At 37.0% G+C, this 15,816-nt stretch overlaps 1 protein-coding gene across 3 annotated transcripts in view; it reads left to right on the top strand.

Annotated features, from left to right (window-relative positions):
• ZFYVE27 (zinc finger FYVE-type containing 27) overlaps positions 1-15,816 on the top strand; it is a 1,067,636-nt gene that overhangs the window by 841,838 nt on the left and 209,982 nt on the right. The window contains exon 10 of one of the 3 annotated variants that reach the window (XM_044056912.1): positions 10,441-10,908. The exons of the other annotated variants lie outside the window; for them this stretch is intronic. Within the exon in view, the coding sequence (XP_043912847.1) occupies positions 10,441-10,490 (50 nt within the window). The 3' untranslated portion in view covers positions 10,491-10,908. Of the gene's footprint in view, positions 1-10,440; positions 10,909-15,816 lie in introns of those variants that run through there. 3 annotated transcript variants of the gene reach the window in all.

Here is a 15,816-nt window from a genome sequence, read left to right as displayed (position 1 = left end):
GGGATTAATGTAGTAATACAAGAGAGGGAAAGAGTGAGAAACAGTAGTCTAGTAAGGAGATGAAGTAGGAAGATGGAAAAGAGTGCAGGGGAGAGAAAAGGAGGAGTGAGGCAGAGCATAAAAGTAGAGCAACGGGGCAAGAAAAGGAAATAGTGTGTATAGGTAGTAAGCATAGTATATAGTTATAGTAGAGTGCAAAATCAAGGACAGATGAAAAGCCACTGCTACTTTTATAAAGCTGAATATACTTGTTGCACCCCACTCCCCCATGTAGTGACTCTGGATGTGTCCAAGCAAGGCAAGGAGCGGTTATGCAGTGTAAATGTGCAGAGTATCCCCCCATCCAAGGTAGACACAAGTACTGCAGTGGCTTTTCATCTGTCCTTGATTTTGCAGAATGGTCTGGTTTCTGTCATATTTTTGTACTGTTGATTTATGCTTATTACTCAAAGTGCCTGTTGCTCTGTGTTTAAGTAGCATTGCTTTAAAGACCATCGGGTAAGCTTGTCTGAGATTGTAAGATGCATGTAAGCTTTAATAAGTATACTGTTAAAGAATTATCAACATTGAAAGCTTTTTGTTGTTGCCATGCAGAGAATATTTACATAACTAGATAACGTATAAGCCTTGGGTATTGAAATGCATATGACTGTATTTGTAATAAAGGACAGGATTACAGTATTTTCAGAAGGTCATTACATTTGTTGGAGTCATCTTTGCAGGCTTTACCCATAAACTAAACAGAATGCCAATCTATCATGTGTGCCCCATAACCTGTGCAGTAATCCTTTAAGCAAGTTATCTTGAGCTTGTTTCTTGTTTGCTGTTCATTTTTTACTTTGATCATGTTTTCCCCATGAAACACGTAGACAGTTGGTGTCAAGCAGCAGATCTTTTTTGGATAAGAAACATTTTTACAAGTGGGGGTATCACAGAGATTGCTACTTTCAGCATGTGACTTGCTACTTTTATAAAGCTGAATATAAATTATAATTAGAACTGCAGTGCAAGGAGAAATGGTTTGAGTTGATTGCTGCTTGTTTTTCTTATACTTGATATTTACTGACATTCCAGTAATGTATTTAAAAAGTAATTTATTTTTTCATGCCTCACAACCTTTTTGTTTCCATCTAGATATTAAGTAAGCTGCCATGATGTAGCCAATGCGTTCAAATATTTTTTTCTTCTACACTTCATTTTGTCCTGATTGGACTCTCATAATGATGGTTTGGCACCCAGGGCAGCATCCAAGTTTTTGTGATTCTGAGCATAGCTCTGCCCCTTTCTGGTTGGCCCCACCCCTTCCTGTTGGCCCCACCCATTCAGCTGTCTGTTGCAGCCCCCATTTGATTTGTAGTCACCAGCTGCCACTGATGTCATCTATTAACATTTAGTTCATATCCATCTGTAGTCCCACTGCATGCAGCTGAGATGAAATTAAACACATTAGTTTACTGTGATTAGTGATTTGCTATGATACTAGCCATTTCTTAAGATCCTTCTTCATGTCTGCTCACTACTATTTGACATTTCCCAAACTTTATGGCTGTTATAGTTTATTCTAAATTTATTACCTTTGCCTTAAAACAGGAACACCACTGTAAAACAGTTTGAAAGAACTAATTGCCTAACACTCAAAGACTAGACCTTCTAGGATCACAACTTTTCAAGTTTCTAAACAGCAAAACAGGCTCCCCTTAGCTGGAAACTAACAAGACAATCACCCTCTTATATTTCAGAAATCTAAATCAAACTGTATCCACATAATATCCTCCCAAAAAAAACAAACTTTGCACATCCTCCAAAAAAAAAAAAAACAGACTGCACAGATTCCTTTTGTCTGTTGCTTCCAAGTTATGGACATGTATATCCTCGGACATCAAAGACTTGCCATTCAACGAGTTGCATCACATGACCTCCTCTCCTTCCCTTACTAACAAAAGCTTTACTGCTCTGCTCAATATCCTGTTTTTTTTGTACCTTTCCTCACTCAGTTACCTATGAAAACTCCTCATTCTGTACTCTACAACTGGAACATGATAAAACCGGAAATAAGCATTGTCTGCTACTAAAACTACTTGCTATTCATGTTTTGTTATGATTTATGGCATGTTATGTGCTACATGTAGCATAATAGTCAAGATCTTCTCTTCATATACATAAGGTGCAGGGTTTGATTCTGACCTCAGGTCATTAGCTAGGCTTAAACTCGGCCTTCAGGGTAGTTAGCCTAAGATTCACCTATGAACCTATAAACATATGATTTATTATATTATGTTCTACCATCTGTAAGTGATAACGCATGATCTGTATTTCAGTGGATGTAGGCTTTTTAATATGTTTCAGCAATCTGTACTCCAACGTACACCTTCCCTGCTCTAAGACTGAGTTTGGTCATGTGATCAGTGCTCTACTCGGGTTAAATGTATGACTGAGCTTGATCATGTGATCAGTGCTCTGCTTTGTTAATAAACATTAAATACATAAAAAGACATATGGGGGCATTGCTCTGCTTGCATATACAAATATTTTTATTCTCCCAGTCTGCTTCTGTGACCTTTGATCTTGTTCATTATTATTGATCCTAACAGAAAAAAAAAATCAATTGATGAGTAGACAGTATATGGTGCAGGCACTGCCACAAATGTTGCTATTATTTCCGATTACCTATTTGTAGTATTTGTTATTGGCCTTTTAAACACAATCTTGTTACTGAACTAAAGGTATTTCCCATTAGCTGATACCCTTCAGGAATCACACCGTAACGGTATAATACTGATTCCGTCCAGCTGAATTTATTTTTTTCTACCCTGCATTGAGGTAAAATGTTTGGAGGTTTCACTTCTTTCCTGAATATTTGACTGCAGTAGAGTTACTCTGGTTACCATTTGAAAGATGAAGCAAATGTAGTCTCTGCATTTCCCCATATTTTCCTAAGTATGTATATAAGTATTCATGTGCAATATGTAGTCCAAGTTTATATTCATGTGGTTGTAAAACCACAGCCTTGTAATTCAAGGCATTCTTGAATGTCTGTCAAATTTGTATATGCTGGCTATATAATAATGCGTGTTATTAGAACTATGCATACGAGTGCACATAATTGTTTTAGTGGTATACTGTACCTTTTAATATTGGAATTCTCATAATATTTCTCAAAGTTGCCCATTTTGTGACTTTGCTGGCTGTGGTGACTAGACCACTTACCCCCTTATCAAGATGGAAATATCTAATAATGTAAATAAATGCATGCGTCTTGTGTTTATCATATATATTGCTTTGGTTGTTTAAAATGTATTTGCTGTATGTCTTTATGTTTTTATAGATCCACAAATATTTGTGTGTCTATAAATATATAGAATATATGTATTGAGTCTAAATCTGTCTCTGTATTTGTGTGTGTCTCTGTTTATGTATACAGATGTACTCACACCTATGTGTGTTGGTAGATGTGCACATGTATACATGCACACACTCATATACTGACATGCAGGAGGTATTTAAACTAAGGTGAAAGTATATCTGCACCTGACAGCATCCTTGTCACTGACCCTTTATTGCTAGTTTTACAAGTAACAATTTTTCCATTTGTTTTATACCAGTTGACAAGATATTTTAAACTGTAACCCAACTAGCAGAGTACTCTTGCCTTCAGACATCTAAATTTTTAGAGGTTATAGTCTTACTTGTGTGTTGGCACACTCAGATTGCACTGTCTTTTTTTAGGATAACTGGTGCCATATCCCTAAGAATTTGGTGGGGGGAGGTACTTAGGAGGAAGCAAGCTCAGCATCAGGTGGCCAAGAGTAATTACATGTAGACATTGATTTGCCATTAAAGAGTTGGACTTCTTCCTGAATATACAAACAGAAGGCAAACAAGGTCCTCCCAACTCGATTGGAAAACAAATGTATAGTTCAGGCAGGGAGCAATCAGCAAAAAGGGTGAGGTGAAGAATAACTGGGCATTTTACACTATGCTGCTTTCACAGTGGGCTCAATTCAAGAGAGTGGCACTGGAAACAGCACCAGTACCAGTGTGGGTACAAATTCATTCACAGTATCTTTGGACATGTGAGAATAACAGCTAATAAACACCCTAAGCACAGGTAATTTGGTGGCTTACAAAAGGGTATAAAGCAGTTTTGAGACACTTGGAAGCAGTGCGAGCCTTATGGTATAAATTCCAAATGATATGTCATCAGTAATATAAGAGATTGTTTTTCATAGCCTGTTGTTTATCAGCCCTATGTGCAGCATTTAGTTGGTCAGAATAAGAATATTCTAAAGGTAAATAGGAACAACCTATGACTGGTGAAGAGATGAAGAACCAGTAGCTAGCTCCAGCCTCAGGGACCACAGAATGGAATGTAGTACAATGTTTACAACCTTACTAAACACTGTGCCTACAACACAGAAGTCCATAAACACAGTTTCATAATAATCTGGTACTTAAGGAGCAGTTTTCTTCCATGAAAAGGGTACCCTGCTTCCCCATCTTCAGGTGAGGACTGTATTGAAGAAAACAGTGGGGTGATGAAGCTTGGACCCCAAGCATATACCCCATTCTCAGTTAGATGCCACACTCATTTAGCATAGCAGCAGCTTCTCATGTGCAGTAGGCAAGGACATCACGGGAACAAAGAAATTAGGAAGATGGGAATCCAACGCTTATGAAAGAGCTGAAAATAATCTCTTCTAACATGCCTAATATTGTTGTCTTTTATTTGCAGAACCTAGGTGTGACCTGTAAGGCACACATTGCAACTTCCAACAATACCTTTTGTTGACTGGAGCTTCCAGCATGTGAGATTGGCTGGTACCGTGCTGGTGCTCTTCCGTTTGAATGGAAACACCTGTATTATATATATCACATTATAGGTTGGGAGGGTGGCCTAATGGTTAAGGTATTTGCCTTACAAACACAAAGTGCAGGGTTTGAGTCTCACAAGGGATAATTGGCTAAGCTTAAAATGGCTCAAAAGGGCAGTTAGCTTAGTACTAACCTATGAACCTATGAACTGTCAAGCAGTTGATGGAACAACCACAGTGCTTTCTCTGTAAAACAAAAGACAAAAACAAAAAAATCTAGAACCTGGATCCTAAGTTCTATCCAGACCATCTCAAAGCTTTGTCTCTCTTCTTGGTATCATAAAAGCCATTGAGAGGTGACCTCTGCCTAATATATCGTCTCAACTGACCCTGTTCTGTGAAACCTATTACACATTCCTAAGTCCATTGGTGTTATAAACACCCGCTCAAGCCAAATAAGTCTTTTTACAAAATTAGGTAATCACAGCACCAGTACAGGACAGATGAACCACCACGAAGTACAGAACACCAAAGTAACAAAGCATTTGTAGTCTTTTCTCAGTAATACCTCATGATGAGAGATTTGTTTGGTTAGAACAGCAGCTCAACAAAACCAATATTTTTGATCAGGATGAAGTGAATAAGTTTGTCACCTTGATGGAGGTAGTTCTCAAGAGTAACTACCTTTATTTTGAAGGACAGTACTACATACAGGTCCAAGGTGTAGCAATGGAGGCGGCTTGCGCCCCCATTTTTGTGAACCTAGTTATGTTATTTTGGGAAGAGGAACATCTGATGAAAAGTTCCTTTGCACCAGAAATAGTCCATTACACTAGATTTTTGGACAACCTTTTCTTGATCTGGAAGGGAACCGAGGGCAGATTAAAATAATTTTTGCTGTTTATAAATGAAACAGCATTTTTTTTTTAAATTCACCCATGAGTACGACAGGGTAAAAATTAAATATCTGGATGTTGACCTGCAGATGGATCTGGTGAACAAAAGGTTTGTAACCAGGATTTATAGAAAACCAACCTTTTCTAACTCTTATCTGGACTGTACCAGCTTTCACCTGCACCACCAGAAGAAATCTGTCGTTAAGTGACAAATGGTGCGTGCTGCCAGAATGGTTATTCTGGATGAGGAATTTTTAAATGAATTGGAATTTATTACACATATGTTCAGACAGAGAGGGTACTCAAATGGTTTGCTAACTGACATCAGTTCTGAGGTTAAACATAAATGCGACATTGGAATATTTAAACCCATTTTGGACAACAGAGGCTGTCGAACCTGGAGCAGGTTAACACCAGTAGAGAAACCCCAAAGTGGTACAAGTTTGATAATCACATATAATAGTGAGGTGAATACAATTACTGACATTGTTAAAAACACTTGGGAAATTTTGCAGTTTGATGCAAATATAGCACAAAAAGTGGGTAAAGCCCCCAGATTTGTATTTAGAAAGGACAAGTCTCTTCAAAAAATTTAGAAAGACGACTGGACAATGATATTTGTAATAGAAAAGTTGGGAATTATAAATGCAACACATGTTTGTACTGCCCTTTCATTATTGAAACCGGAGAAAATTTCAAGTTAAATGGGAGGGTGATTTATATCCATGGGCATTACATTGCAACAGTAGCAACGTGATTTATATTGCCAAATGTCAATTTCTACTTATATTTATACACATACAATAGTTATATTAGTTATATAACTAATATACAATACAATAACTGAAACAAAGTATAATGTACTGTAGACAAATGAAGCTTTTCTCCCCAGGCTTCCACTGAAAATGGATATTTCCAATTCGGACGTTTCCGGTAAACAAAGACAAATAAGTAAATAAATGTAAGCAACTACTGAAGTTAAACGCAGCAGAATTTTGTTTATCCAGCTGAGAGTTGTCGTATAAGGCAAAGAAGTTATGGTTGTGCCCCTCGGGTATTTAAAGAAATATGAAACTTATGACAATGTAAATAACTGTTATATGAACAATGATTAATATCCCTTTAACAGCACTAGAAAATAGGCCAGTTATTAGTGCATTTGTAAATTTTAAGGTGAAATCTTTCAATAACTGGCATGTAGCATGGTTTTGGAATTAATAATGCAAATATGAATAGGCAATATTAGACGCCCGTGGATGTCACTAGGATATAACTACCGAAACACCTGGAGGCGTCACTAGGCTTTAATGAGTTAAGATGTTGACAGATCAATAGCCTAGTAAGTACCTATGCAGCTATGTTTAGAAATACTTCACAGATGGAAGAGTTGCAAGGTATAATAAAAAATATTGTGTATTAATTGAGCTAAGAAACAGCAATAACTTTTTTTTATGAGTTAAGGTATGGCTCGTTTTGTTAGTGTTAAATTTATTCCCTTGGGGAAATTGGAATTTTTACAATGTTGTGAGAAATTTCTGGGTGATCTTAAACATTGTACAAAAAAAACATGTCCTTCCATTTCACTTCTATTTCTTTTTCAGTCCAAAGTACGTCAGTAGTACTTACTACTTTATTTCCATCTGTGTTTATACAAAAGATGGGTGAACACTTAGCCTTCTGTTTCATTATCTTCTGTTCCACAGAGAAAATGTTGCAATAGGCCGACAAACTTTGCAGAGAGGTGAGTTAGACATTACAATAAATACAGTCCTTCAGCCCTTGATAAAAGTATACAAGTTTGTATGTTAACCCACTGTGCCCAATTTTCGAAGATGCCCTTTTGTCCTGATGGTCTGATTGTTCTCTGTAACCTTCAGTGTACATAATTGTTCAGTCAAGGCTAAAATGTACCAAGAATGTTATTAAAATTGTTTTTCCACTGGACTTGATAGCAAACTTTTTATATAAATCTTTTTTTTCCATAAAGGTTGTAAGTTCATTAAAAGTGTTTCCAGGTCAGTAGTGGTTGTGACAGCTGTTTTGGTGTATCCGTGTTAAAATCAGTGCATTATTTGTAAAGCAGTTGCCAGTAATGTGAGCTTGTTAATTATGCCAGTGTATTTGTTCCTAAAATACTGGATGATGGAGCTATTTTGTAATATTTGATGATGTAACTTATAGCTCAGATGTTTAAGTTCACACATGTACTTATGGTAAATAGGATTATTTAAGTGAATTTATTTCTGTAAGGAAGAATTATATCTTTCTATAATAAATAAGAGTGAAAGAGTAAGATGAAGACGCCAGGCCTTCTAAAGGCAACTGAGGTCACTCAGCACAGCAAACCTTTATTGACCGACTGTTAACTGTCTATAAAGGTTTGCTGTGCTGAGTGACCTCAGTTGCCTTTAGACGCCAGGCCTTCTAAAGGCAACTGAGGTCACTCAGCACAGCAAACCTTTATTGACCGACTGTTAACTGTCTTATCTGCCATGAATTTCAAGCACAATTCAGTGCACATTTTTTTTGTATAAAAGTAACTGTCTCATATGGCTGCAGTTCATACCTAGATGCATAATTAAAGGAGAGCTGTACCCAAAACTATAAAACAAAATGAGCTTCTCTGCAGCAATAGAAGCCAGGTATTATTTTAAAGCATCCCTCTAACTGTTTCCCCAAAATGGCCTGCTGGAAATTGACATGATGTTTTTATATAGTTTTATAGCCTTTTCGGCATCAGAGAATTTAAACATTTTTTTTGTTTGCATCTCTCCTCTCACTTATATTAGAAGCACTGATATTTTGTATATAAATGCCTTTAAAAAGAGGGCCAGTTTATGTTTTATCTTTTTCAAGAGAGACAAACTTTAACCTTTGTTAGAGGTTTTTGAACATCAGTTTGAGCTACTTTTCAATATTAAACTTGAAAGAAATGTTAATTCAGTTTGTTTTGCTTAAACCCAGAATTTTTATACCAGGCCACACTTTCAAACTGATGTGTGAAGCTGTTCTTCTGTGACTCACACTTCGAAGCTTGAATTAAGGTTCCCAATGTCAGTATTTATTGGCCTTGTAGCTAAATTTCTGTGGATGGAGCAAGTGAACAAACTACTTTATTTTTCTAAAGCTGTAAAGGTATTATAGATGTAACCACTCCATCCATTCTCATTGGCTGTTATTGCAAACAGAGCTCCTGTAGAATGTAACAGATGCTGTAACATGTTCAAAAGTAAATAACATGAGATTTCACAAAAAGCCAATATGGTGTGCTGAGAAACTGCAGAACCAGTTACAGACAGAAAATGGGGACTGATATTGAAGTTACGTTTTCTTTATGTGTGGCAGTCTTGGAGATGGGTTGAAATGGAAGTAAAATACAGTAAGAATAACTTGACATATGGTTGAAGTTGTGCTTTAAATTTCATTTTGCTTCAGCCTTCCTTTATGCCTGCACACTGCAGTGTATAACAGCAGGCAGGAGTGTGTCTGCAATCCTGATGCTGTAATTTCATTAAAATCACATTTGTGCATGCTTCCAAAGCTCTTTCCCTTCCTTACTGATTGTCCCCGACTTAGATAAATGCTAGTGCTTGCTGCCTTTGCATCTGCATGCTTCCATTCTTCTCTTACAAATTAGCTGCTGTAACACATTTCTGGTCCCAGCAATAATTAATACAGCTTGCCACTTATTTACATTTTAACTTTGCTGTTTTTTCCTCCTACCAGTTTTCCCCTTCATTCTGCACCTTTTTCCAGTTCTCTAGTTTATTTCTACTTGTGTGGGCTTTTCCTTCTTTTCTAACAAGCACACAACATTTACTGTTATTCTTTACTGAAGCCATTGACCTAATACTTCTTTGCCCCTTCACCATTTCCATGGTGTGATCTAGAGTTATTCAATATTGACAGTGTTTCAGAAATCACCACATGTATTCCTTCACTTTGTTACTTGCACATACTAGGTTGTTCATCCTCATAGGAAGACAGACTCGAATGCTGCATTATGCTTTTTTCTTTGATTTTTTTCAGGTACTTACACTTAAGGGACTTATCTGTCTTTTCCTCCCTTGGTTCCCCTTATTTCTTTTAAAACAAACCATCTTTATTTATGTAACAGCAGTACTTTATTACAAAACAGGCATTTCTATTCAGTGACACAAAAAGCACATCACAGCTACAAACCTCAAAAATAAATCTATATCGAGCATAATCTGAGATGCTAGCTCACCATTTTCTGTGTTTTTTTTACATCTAAGCATCTAACTGTTGAATCACTAACATGTCTAGCCAACACAACAATGAATTATGTAAACAATACACTCCCAGTTTCTGTGATCATATTACTCAGCTGCTACCTGTTTTGAGTCATTAAGTGCTTCATACACACTCTGTAGGACTCCCAAAACTATATTATTATTACTGTGCTGTTCCCCAAGGACTGCAGTTTACCACTCTGCATGATTTCTCTTGCTTCCACTACATCACCCGGACATTCTGAGTCAGCTTTTTCATCTTTCCAGTTTTTCATAATTTATGTTCATAGCTATTATTCTGTTCTTTATGCTTCGCTGCAAGGCTTGTGCCATGAAATAGATGCCACTTTTATTCAGGTACATTACAACTCTGCAAAGTTTGCAACAAATATTTTATGGTCTTTCCCTTTGTTCTTTAATTGACCCTACAAAATGCATTTGTGATCTAACCCAGTCATGTATTTCTCTGTTGAATTTCAGTGGCATCAGTTTCACGTCTAGTGAGGAGCAGAAAATCATATGCTACTTGAAGAGAACAGAAGCATCACCAGCATCATTGCACAAGCTTTGCACGATGGGACCTATTATAGGATTTATCAGTTAATCAGTTAAAGAATGAGGGAAGACATGGTTGCATGCACTTTTGTAGACTGACTATGCAATAAATTAAGAACATTTGCTAGACTCCCCAAGGGCACTTTGTGAAATCAGATTAAAATGCTGTTGCATAATCAGTATTAAAAGCTGCCACATTTGCATGGCTCTGCACACATATTGGCTGTTTATTTTTTTTTCTTTCTTGGTATTTGACCAGCACATTGCAATGAGAGTTAATCTGGAGATTTATCAGTTTATTCTGCTTTTGCATCAAGATAACGGAGCCAAACTTATTATTTTTTACAAGCAGATGAAAATATGCTACATAATAAAGGCTAACAAAGCAACACACTTTATTCATCCTGTGAATTCTGTTTCATAAAAAAAGATTGTCTCTGACCTGTTTATTATTATTATTGTTGCTACATAGAATTAAATGGAATGAAATTATTGAAGATGATGAGGCAGGTAATGGCATTAGGTATTTGCAACTTTATGTCCTTTTTTGCAACTTTACTCTATGTGCCATTCAACATGGCTGACATCCTGTATCCAGTCATGGTGCGATCAGGATGAAAAAAAGTCATCTTTCTATGAATCTGCATTTCTCCTTCTGAATTAATGATTGCGCTAATTGAGTAGTTAAGGAGATGGAATCTGAGGTTTTATTTTGCCTCTGAAGACCATCTGAAGCAAGCCAATTTTGAACACATTAAATGTGCATTAGTAAAACAGGCACTGAATGGGAGAGCAGACTTTTATTTACAGTAGAAGTGGCACAAGATACAATTCTGGCAGTCTGTGGTGAAAGAACTGCTGCTTATGAAGTCCATTTTACAAACTAAACTAAGAAGACACTGAGGACAGAAAGCTGTCGCCTGATTATAGATACATTGTCAACAACAAGAGAAAGGGTAACAGTTCTATTTTCCTATTCTTCTGATAACAATGATACTATAAGAAAGAGCCTTTAATATGGTAACATCATTTCTGAGAGCACTTCTCCTTCTGACTGTACTAAGCACTGCTTTAGCATGCAAATATATTGCGATTTGTAATGGCTGTGCAGATGATGCACAAAATTCATTTCTGTTAAGAGAATCAGTGAGCTGAACAACAGTGAACTTCGGAGAAGGCTGTCATTCTTAACATTCCAGATGCAGTTTTGCAGGACAGAAAAAAAACTGTCTGTGCCCTTTTAAGACCTTGGAGCTAACTCTACAGTGAGATACATGTTTCATTACACAAGCTACTTCCTTGATTTAGCTTTCAGCTAATTTCCATAATTATATCTTGGGTCTCCAGAGGTGCTCAAAGACGGCCCAGCACTGACTGCACTTTAAACTTTTTTAAGGCTTTGACTATGTTAGTTGACATTGGCAATCTGCATTTCCCCCTAATGTGCTGCTTTCATGAAAAGGGAACTGACTCTCATTTTCCCAGTACATTGTTCTGTAACATTAGAAGTGATAGCCTTGTAATAACAATTGATGTCATTGGTTCAGCACCGAGAATGATAAAAAAGAGCAAGTCTTAACGGATACTAATTGAAAAACAAGCATGATTTTTGATAATTCACAGTACTGAATAGGACGTTTAATGCCTGAGAGATTTCCACGGTAAAAGGTGTCTGTAATATATAGCTGTAATTACAGACAGGTTTTTAAGACATTATTTTATTACTTTTTGATTGCTTTTATTTGCCAGGTAGAGATGTGGTGCACAGAATGTTCATTCTCATGCTTGCCTGAGAAGGGTGTATACTTACGTTGAAAGAAATGAGATAAAGCCTAATAAAACCATCAACGTGATAATAGGTGCAGAGGAGATGCACAAGAAAAGGCAGTTTACAGAGTGTAGTTAAGTACAATAACTGAAAGAAAAAAGAAACGCTACTGCATTTATTAATAGGATCATTCTTTCATATTCTCATGACAACTGCTTTTGTCATGTGTAACCACATCCTACTTCAGGACTTGATTCACCGTTACTGTTCACAGCGTTTCAGCTTATCTCACAGTTTACCCCCAGCTCCCTTGAATCTGCAAGCTAGGGTGACTATTTTCCTTTGAATGGCAAGTGGAAAAGTCTGTTTCCCTCTTTTTAGATGGCATATTTTGGGGATTCTTTCCTCTGTAAGCCTGTGCTGTACTCTTTCAAGGATTGCAATTCATCCAGCCTTTAGTGGCACAGTCATGGGCGTGGGGAGCGGGGGATAGCAGTTTCAACTTTTGTGGCACTATGCCACTGTGACATGTCTACTATTAAAGGTCAGCAGTGCCTTACAGCAAACCTTAACTTTTTCTAAAGTGTATTTTTCTCCTTTCAGAATGATCTGTGTGTTGCTCTGCATAAATAAAACATAACATAGTTCGTTATCCCTTTGTATGGCGTAGCTACACCCTTCAGTCTCCTCGTTTTCCATAATTAACAGTTGTACTTTCATTGCTTTTTTATGAATGTGTCGCACTCCTGGTTGTATCTTATGGTCTGATATGCCAGACTTTTGATCCAGGAAGAGCCCAAATAGCAATGCGTTGAAAGCCTGTTTTCATTCCTTGCCAGTAAAGTCATAAAACACACATTCAATATAGCAAATTGTACAGTAACTATAGAGCCAGTAAGTATTTAGTCACAGCTGAAAGCTGAGCTCAGCCATGTAGCGTAGTGAGCTCGACAGAGTTGGTATCGAAAATGCGTTTCTCAAACTCTAAAATGCTTACTTTTTCCAATCAGCTAATTTTGTTGTTATCTGTAGATGAAACATGAAATGTCCTTGGAAGTCAGTTTAGCTGACTGCAAGGAACAGCAGTCAAAGTGAATTAAGGAAACACATAATTACCTGAGGCAGTCAAAATGGAAATTCAGAGTATTCTCATTTTGAATAAATGGAGAGAACGCCCAAAAATGACAAACAAATGTTTTAATAAGAAGCTTAGTACGAATCCTCAGCACATGACTTTAGACTAGAACAAATTATAGACCAATATTGCAACCTGGTGGTGTGAACCTTGGCTATACGTGATTGACAGAGTGGAAGCCACATCCTGATCCCATGTGTAAAAATGGGAAAAGGGGTTGTGGATGGACGGGTGGGCTTTTTACTTAAGATTTGGTACATTGTCACTAATTACTTGTAAATGAATCGTATGAAATATTATTCAGTTTTTGACTGTAGTGGACCCTTTGTATTTTACTCTCATTTCATAGCTTTTGGAGTGCAGGCTCATTTATGTGACATGTCATCATAAGGACCCAGAGTCCTGCATGCCCTGCTACGTATAAGTTATATAATAATTTAATTTCCACTCCCCATGCACTATTTTGCATATTTAAAGTTCATTTTTGACATGGTAGCCTTAATATGATTGTAGATGTAGTTTTTGTATGATGATTAAACAGTGATAATTGAGAACACCAGCGTCTGCATAAGTCATGTCCAAGCAAGAATGAAAACACCAGAATTGTATCACTGCAAATACCATATAAACACTGTGACTACCCGCCACTGGACCAGTAATAAAGGAGCCTCAATCCTCACCACTGGCACCAGTGAAGGGTGTACACTGGGAGGATGACAAGTACACACACACACAGTATGTCCATCTGGATCTCTGCATCAAGTGCAATTCACTTTAAGAGCACACAGGGATTACAGTCAGTCTGTGGCTGGTTTCTCCGTCTTTCTCCAGATCCCTAGTAAGACTCCCCACTGGCACAGCTATAGAGTTGAGATCTCAGCTAAGAGACCAAGGCAAGACCTCCCGCACCCTCTCTGTCCAACCAGTGCTTCGTGTCCTTGCCCACGCAAACTCTTTGAAGTTTGATTCAGACACACACACACACACACACACACACACACACACACACACACACACACACACCTGGGAAAGGCTGGCACAGGTTTACTAGCTATGCCCCTGTCTGCCCAGATTATAAGGTCACCAGTCAACTCTTAATCAACTACTTTAAGACCCTTAACAAGGGGTGTCCAATCTTACTGTGTAATATTAATAGTAATGCAAATGGTAATTTGACCAAGAGCAAGGCTATTAAGAGTGGCCCACACAGTGTCACCAAATAAATATGCAAGTACTCTCAAAACTTAAATATCTCTACATATATCAGCCACAATGAAAAGCTTAAATATATTTAATAATAAATAATAAAAGAACCAAACAATACTAAATATATATTCACAGTGACATCAGAGTTCAAAACCGTAGGAAATATTTAAAACAACAATGCAGGACAGTCTCAAATAAATAAAAAAAATATCTAAACTATGCTTCACTGTATTCTTGACTGAATCGAAGAGAATTACTATAACCTAAGAACTCACAGATAGAACAAGGCAGATGTGGTGAATGGATCTTCTAGTTGTTGGCAGGTCCAAGACAGAATACAGAATCCTCTGTCTCACTAAGAGACCTCTAAATTAATATGTCAAATATTATTGCTGGGATAGCTTGCAGAATGACATCACTTCTTGTCATCTGACTCTAATTCCCAGGCAAAATCCCCCACTGCTGGAAGCTGGCAGTATTTAGCATCTACCTGTGAAAATACATAGACCTCAGATGTTTGGCAGATGTTGGAAGTCATAAAACAATTGCATTCCTTCATGCTTTCAATACTAGTAATTAATTCACCCTAAAGACAATAAAGAAAGCTTCTCAGCACAGAGTCTATGTCTGTAGCTACATTGAAAACTGGAAGATACCATCTCTTATTGTGTAGCCTATAAAGTAATTTAATTTCAGCTGTTTTCCTAAAATTTGCTGGACTAAAGTTAACTTCCTGTATTCCAGTTTCCACTGTTAAAATGTATACATTTAGGCAATCACAATAGTGCATGTACATTTGTTTTCCTCCAACAGGGCACAATGTGGATGCATCTCAAACACTTTACAAAATATCCCTTCAACACACGTCTCTACAAACCAGTTTGATATACACACGACATACAGTTCTAACACAGTTGTAATAAAAGCATCTTATATATATATATATATATATATATATATATATATATATATATATATATATATAATTTCAGAATTCACCAATGACATATAATTATTTACAAAATTCCATCTAGTTGGGCTGGCAGTATCTCTTTTCATCACAAACGCTTTTGTTACTTTTTTAATACACTTAGAAACGTAATAGAATAATAGGTGCTGCATCAACATGCATTTTCTGAACATTAAAAAGTATAAAACTGTTAATACCTGTCATTATTGACTTAGTGTGTTT

The sequence above is a fragment of the Protopterus annectens genome, chromosome 14.part0 (assembly GCF_019279795.1).
Source record: "Protopterus annectens isolate FY-2018-M chromosome 14.part0, PAN1.0, whole genome shotgun sequence".
NCBI lineage: Eukaryota > Metazoa > Chordata > Ceratodontiformes > Protopteridae > Protopterus > Protopterus annectens.
Note: the sequence above shows the minus strand (reverse complement) of the source record. Positions and strands in the feature narration are given on the sequence as shown.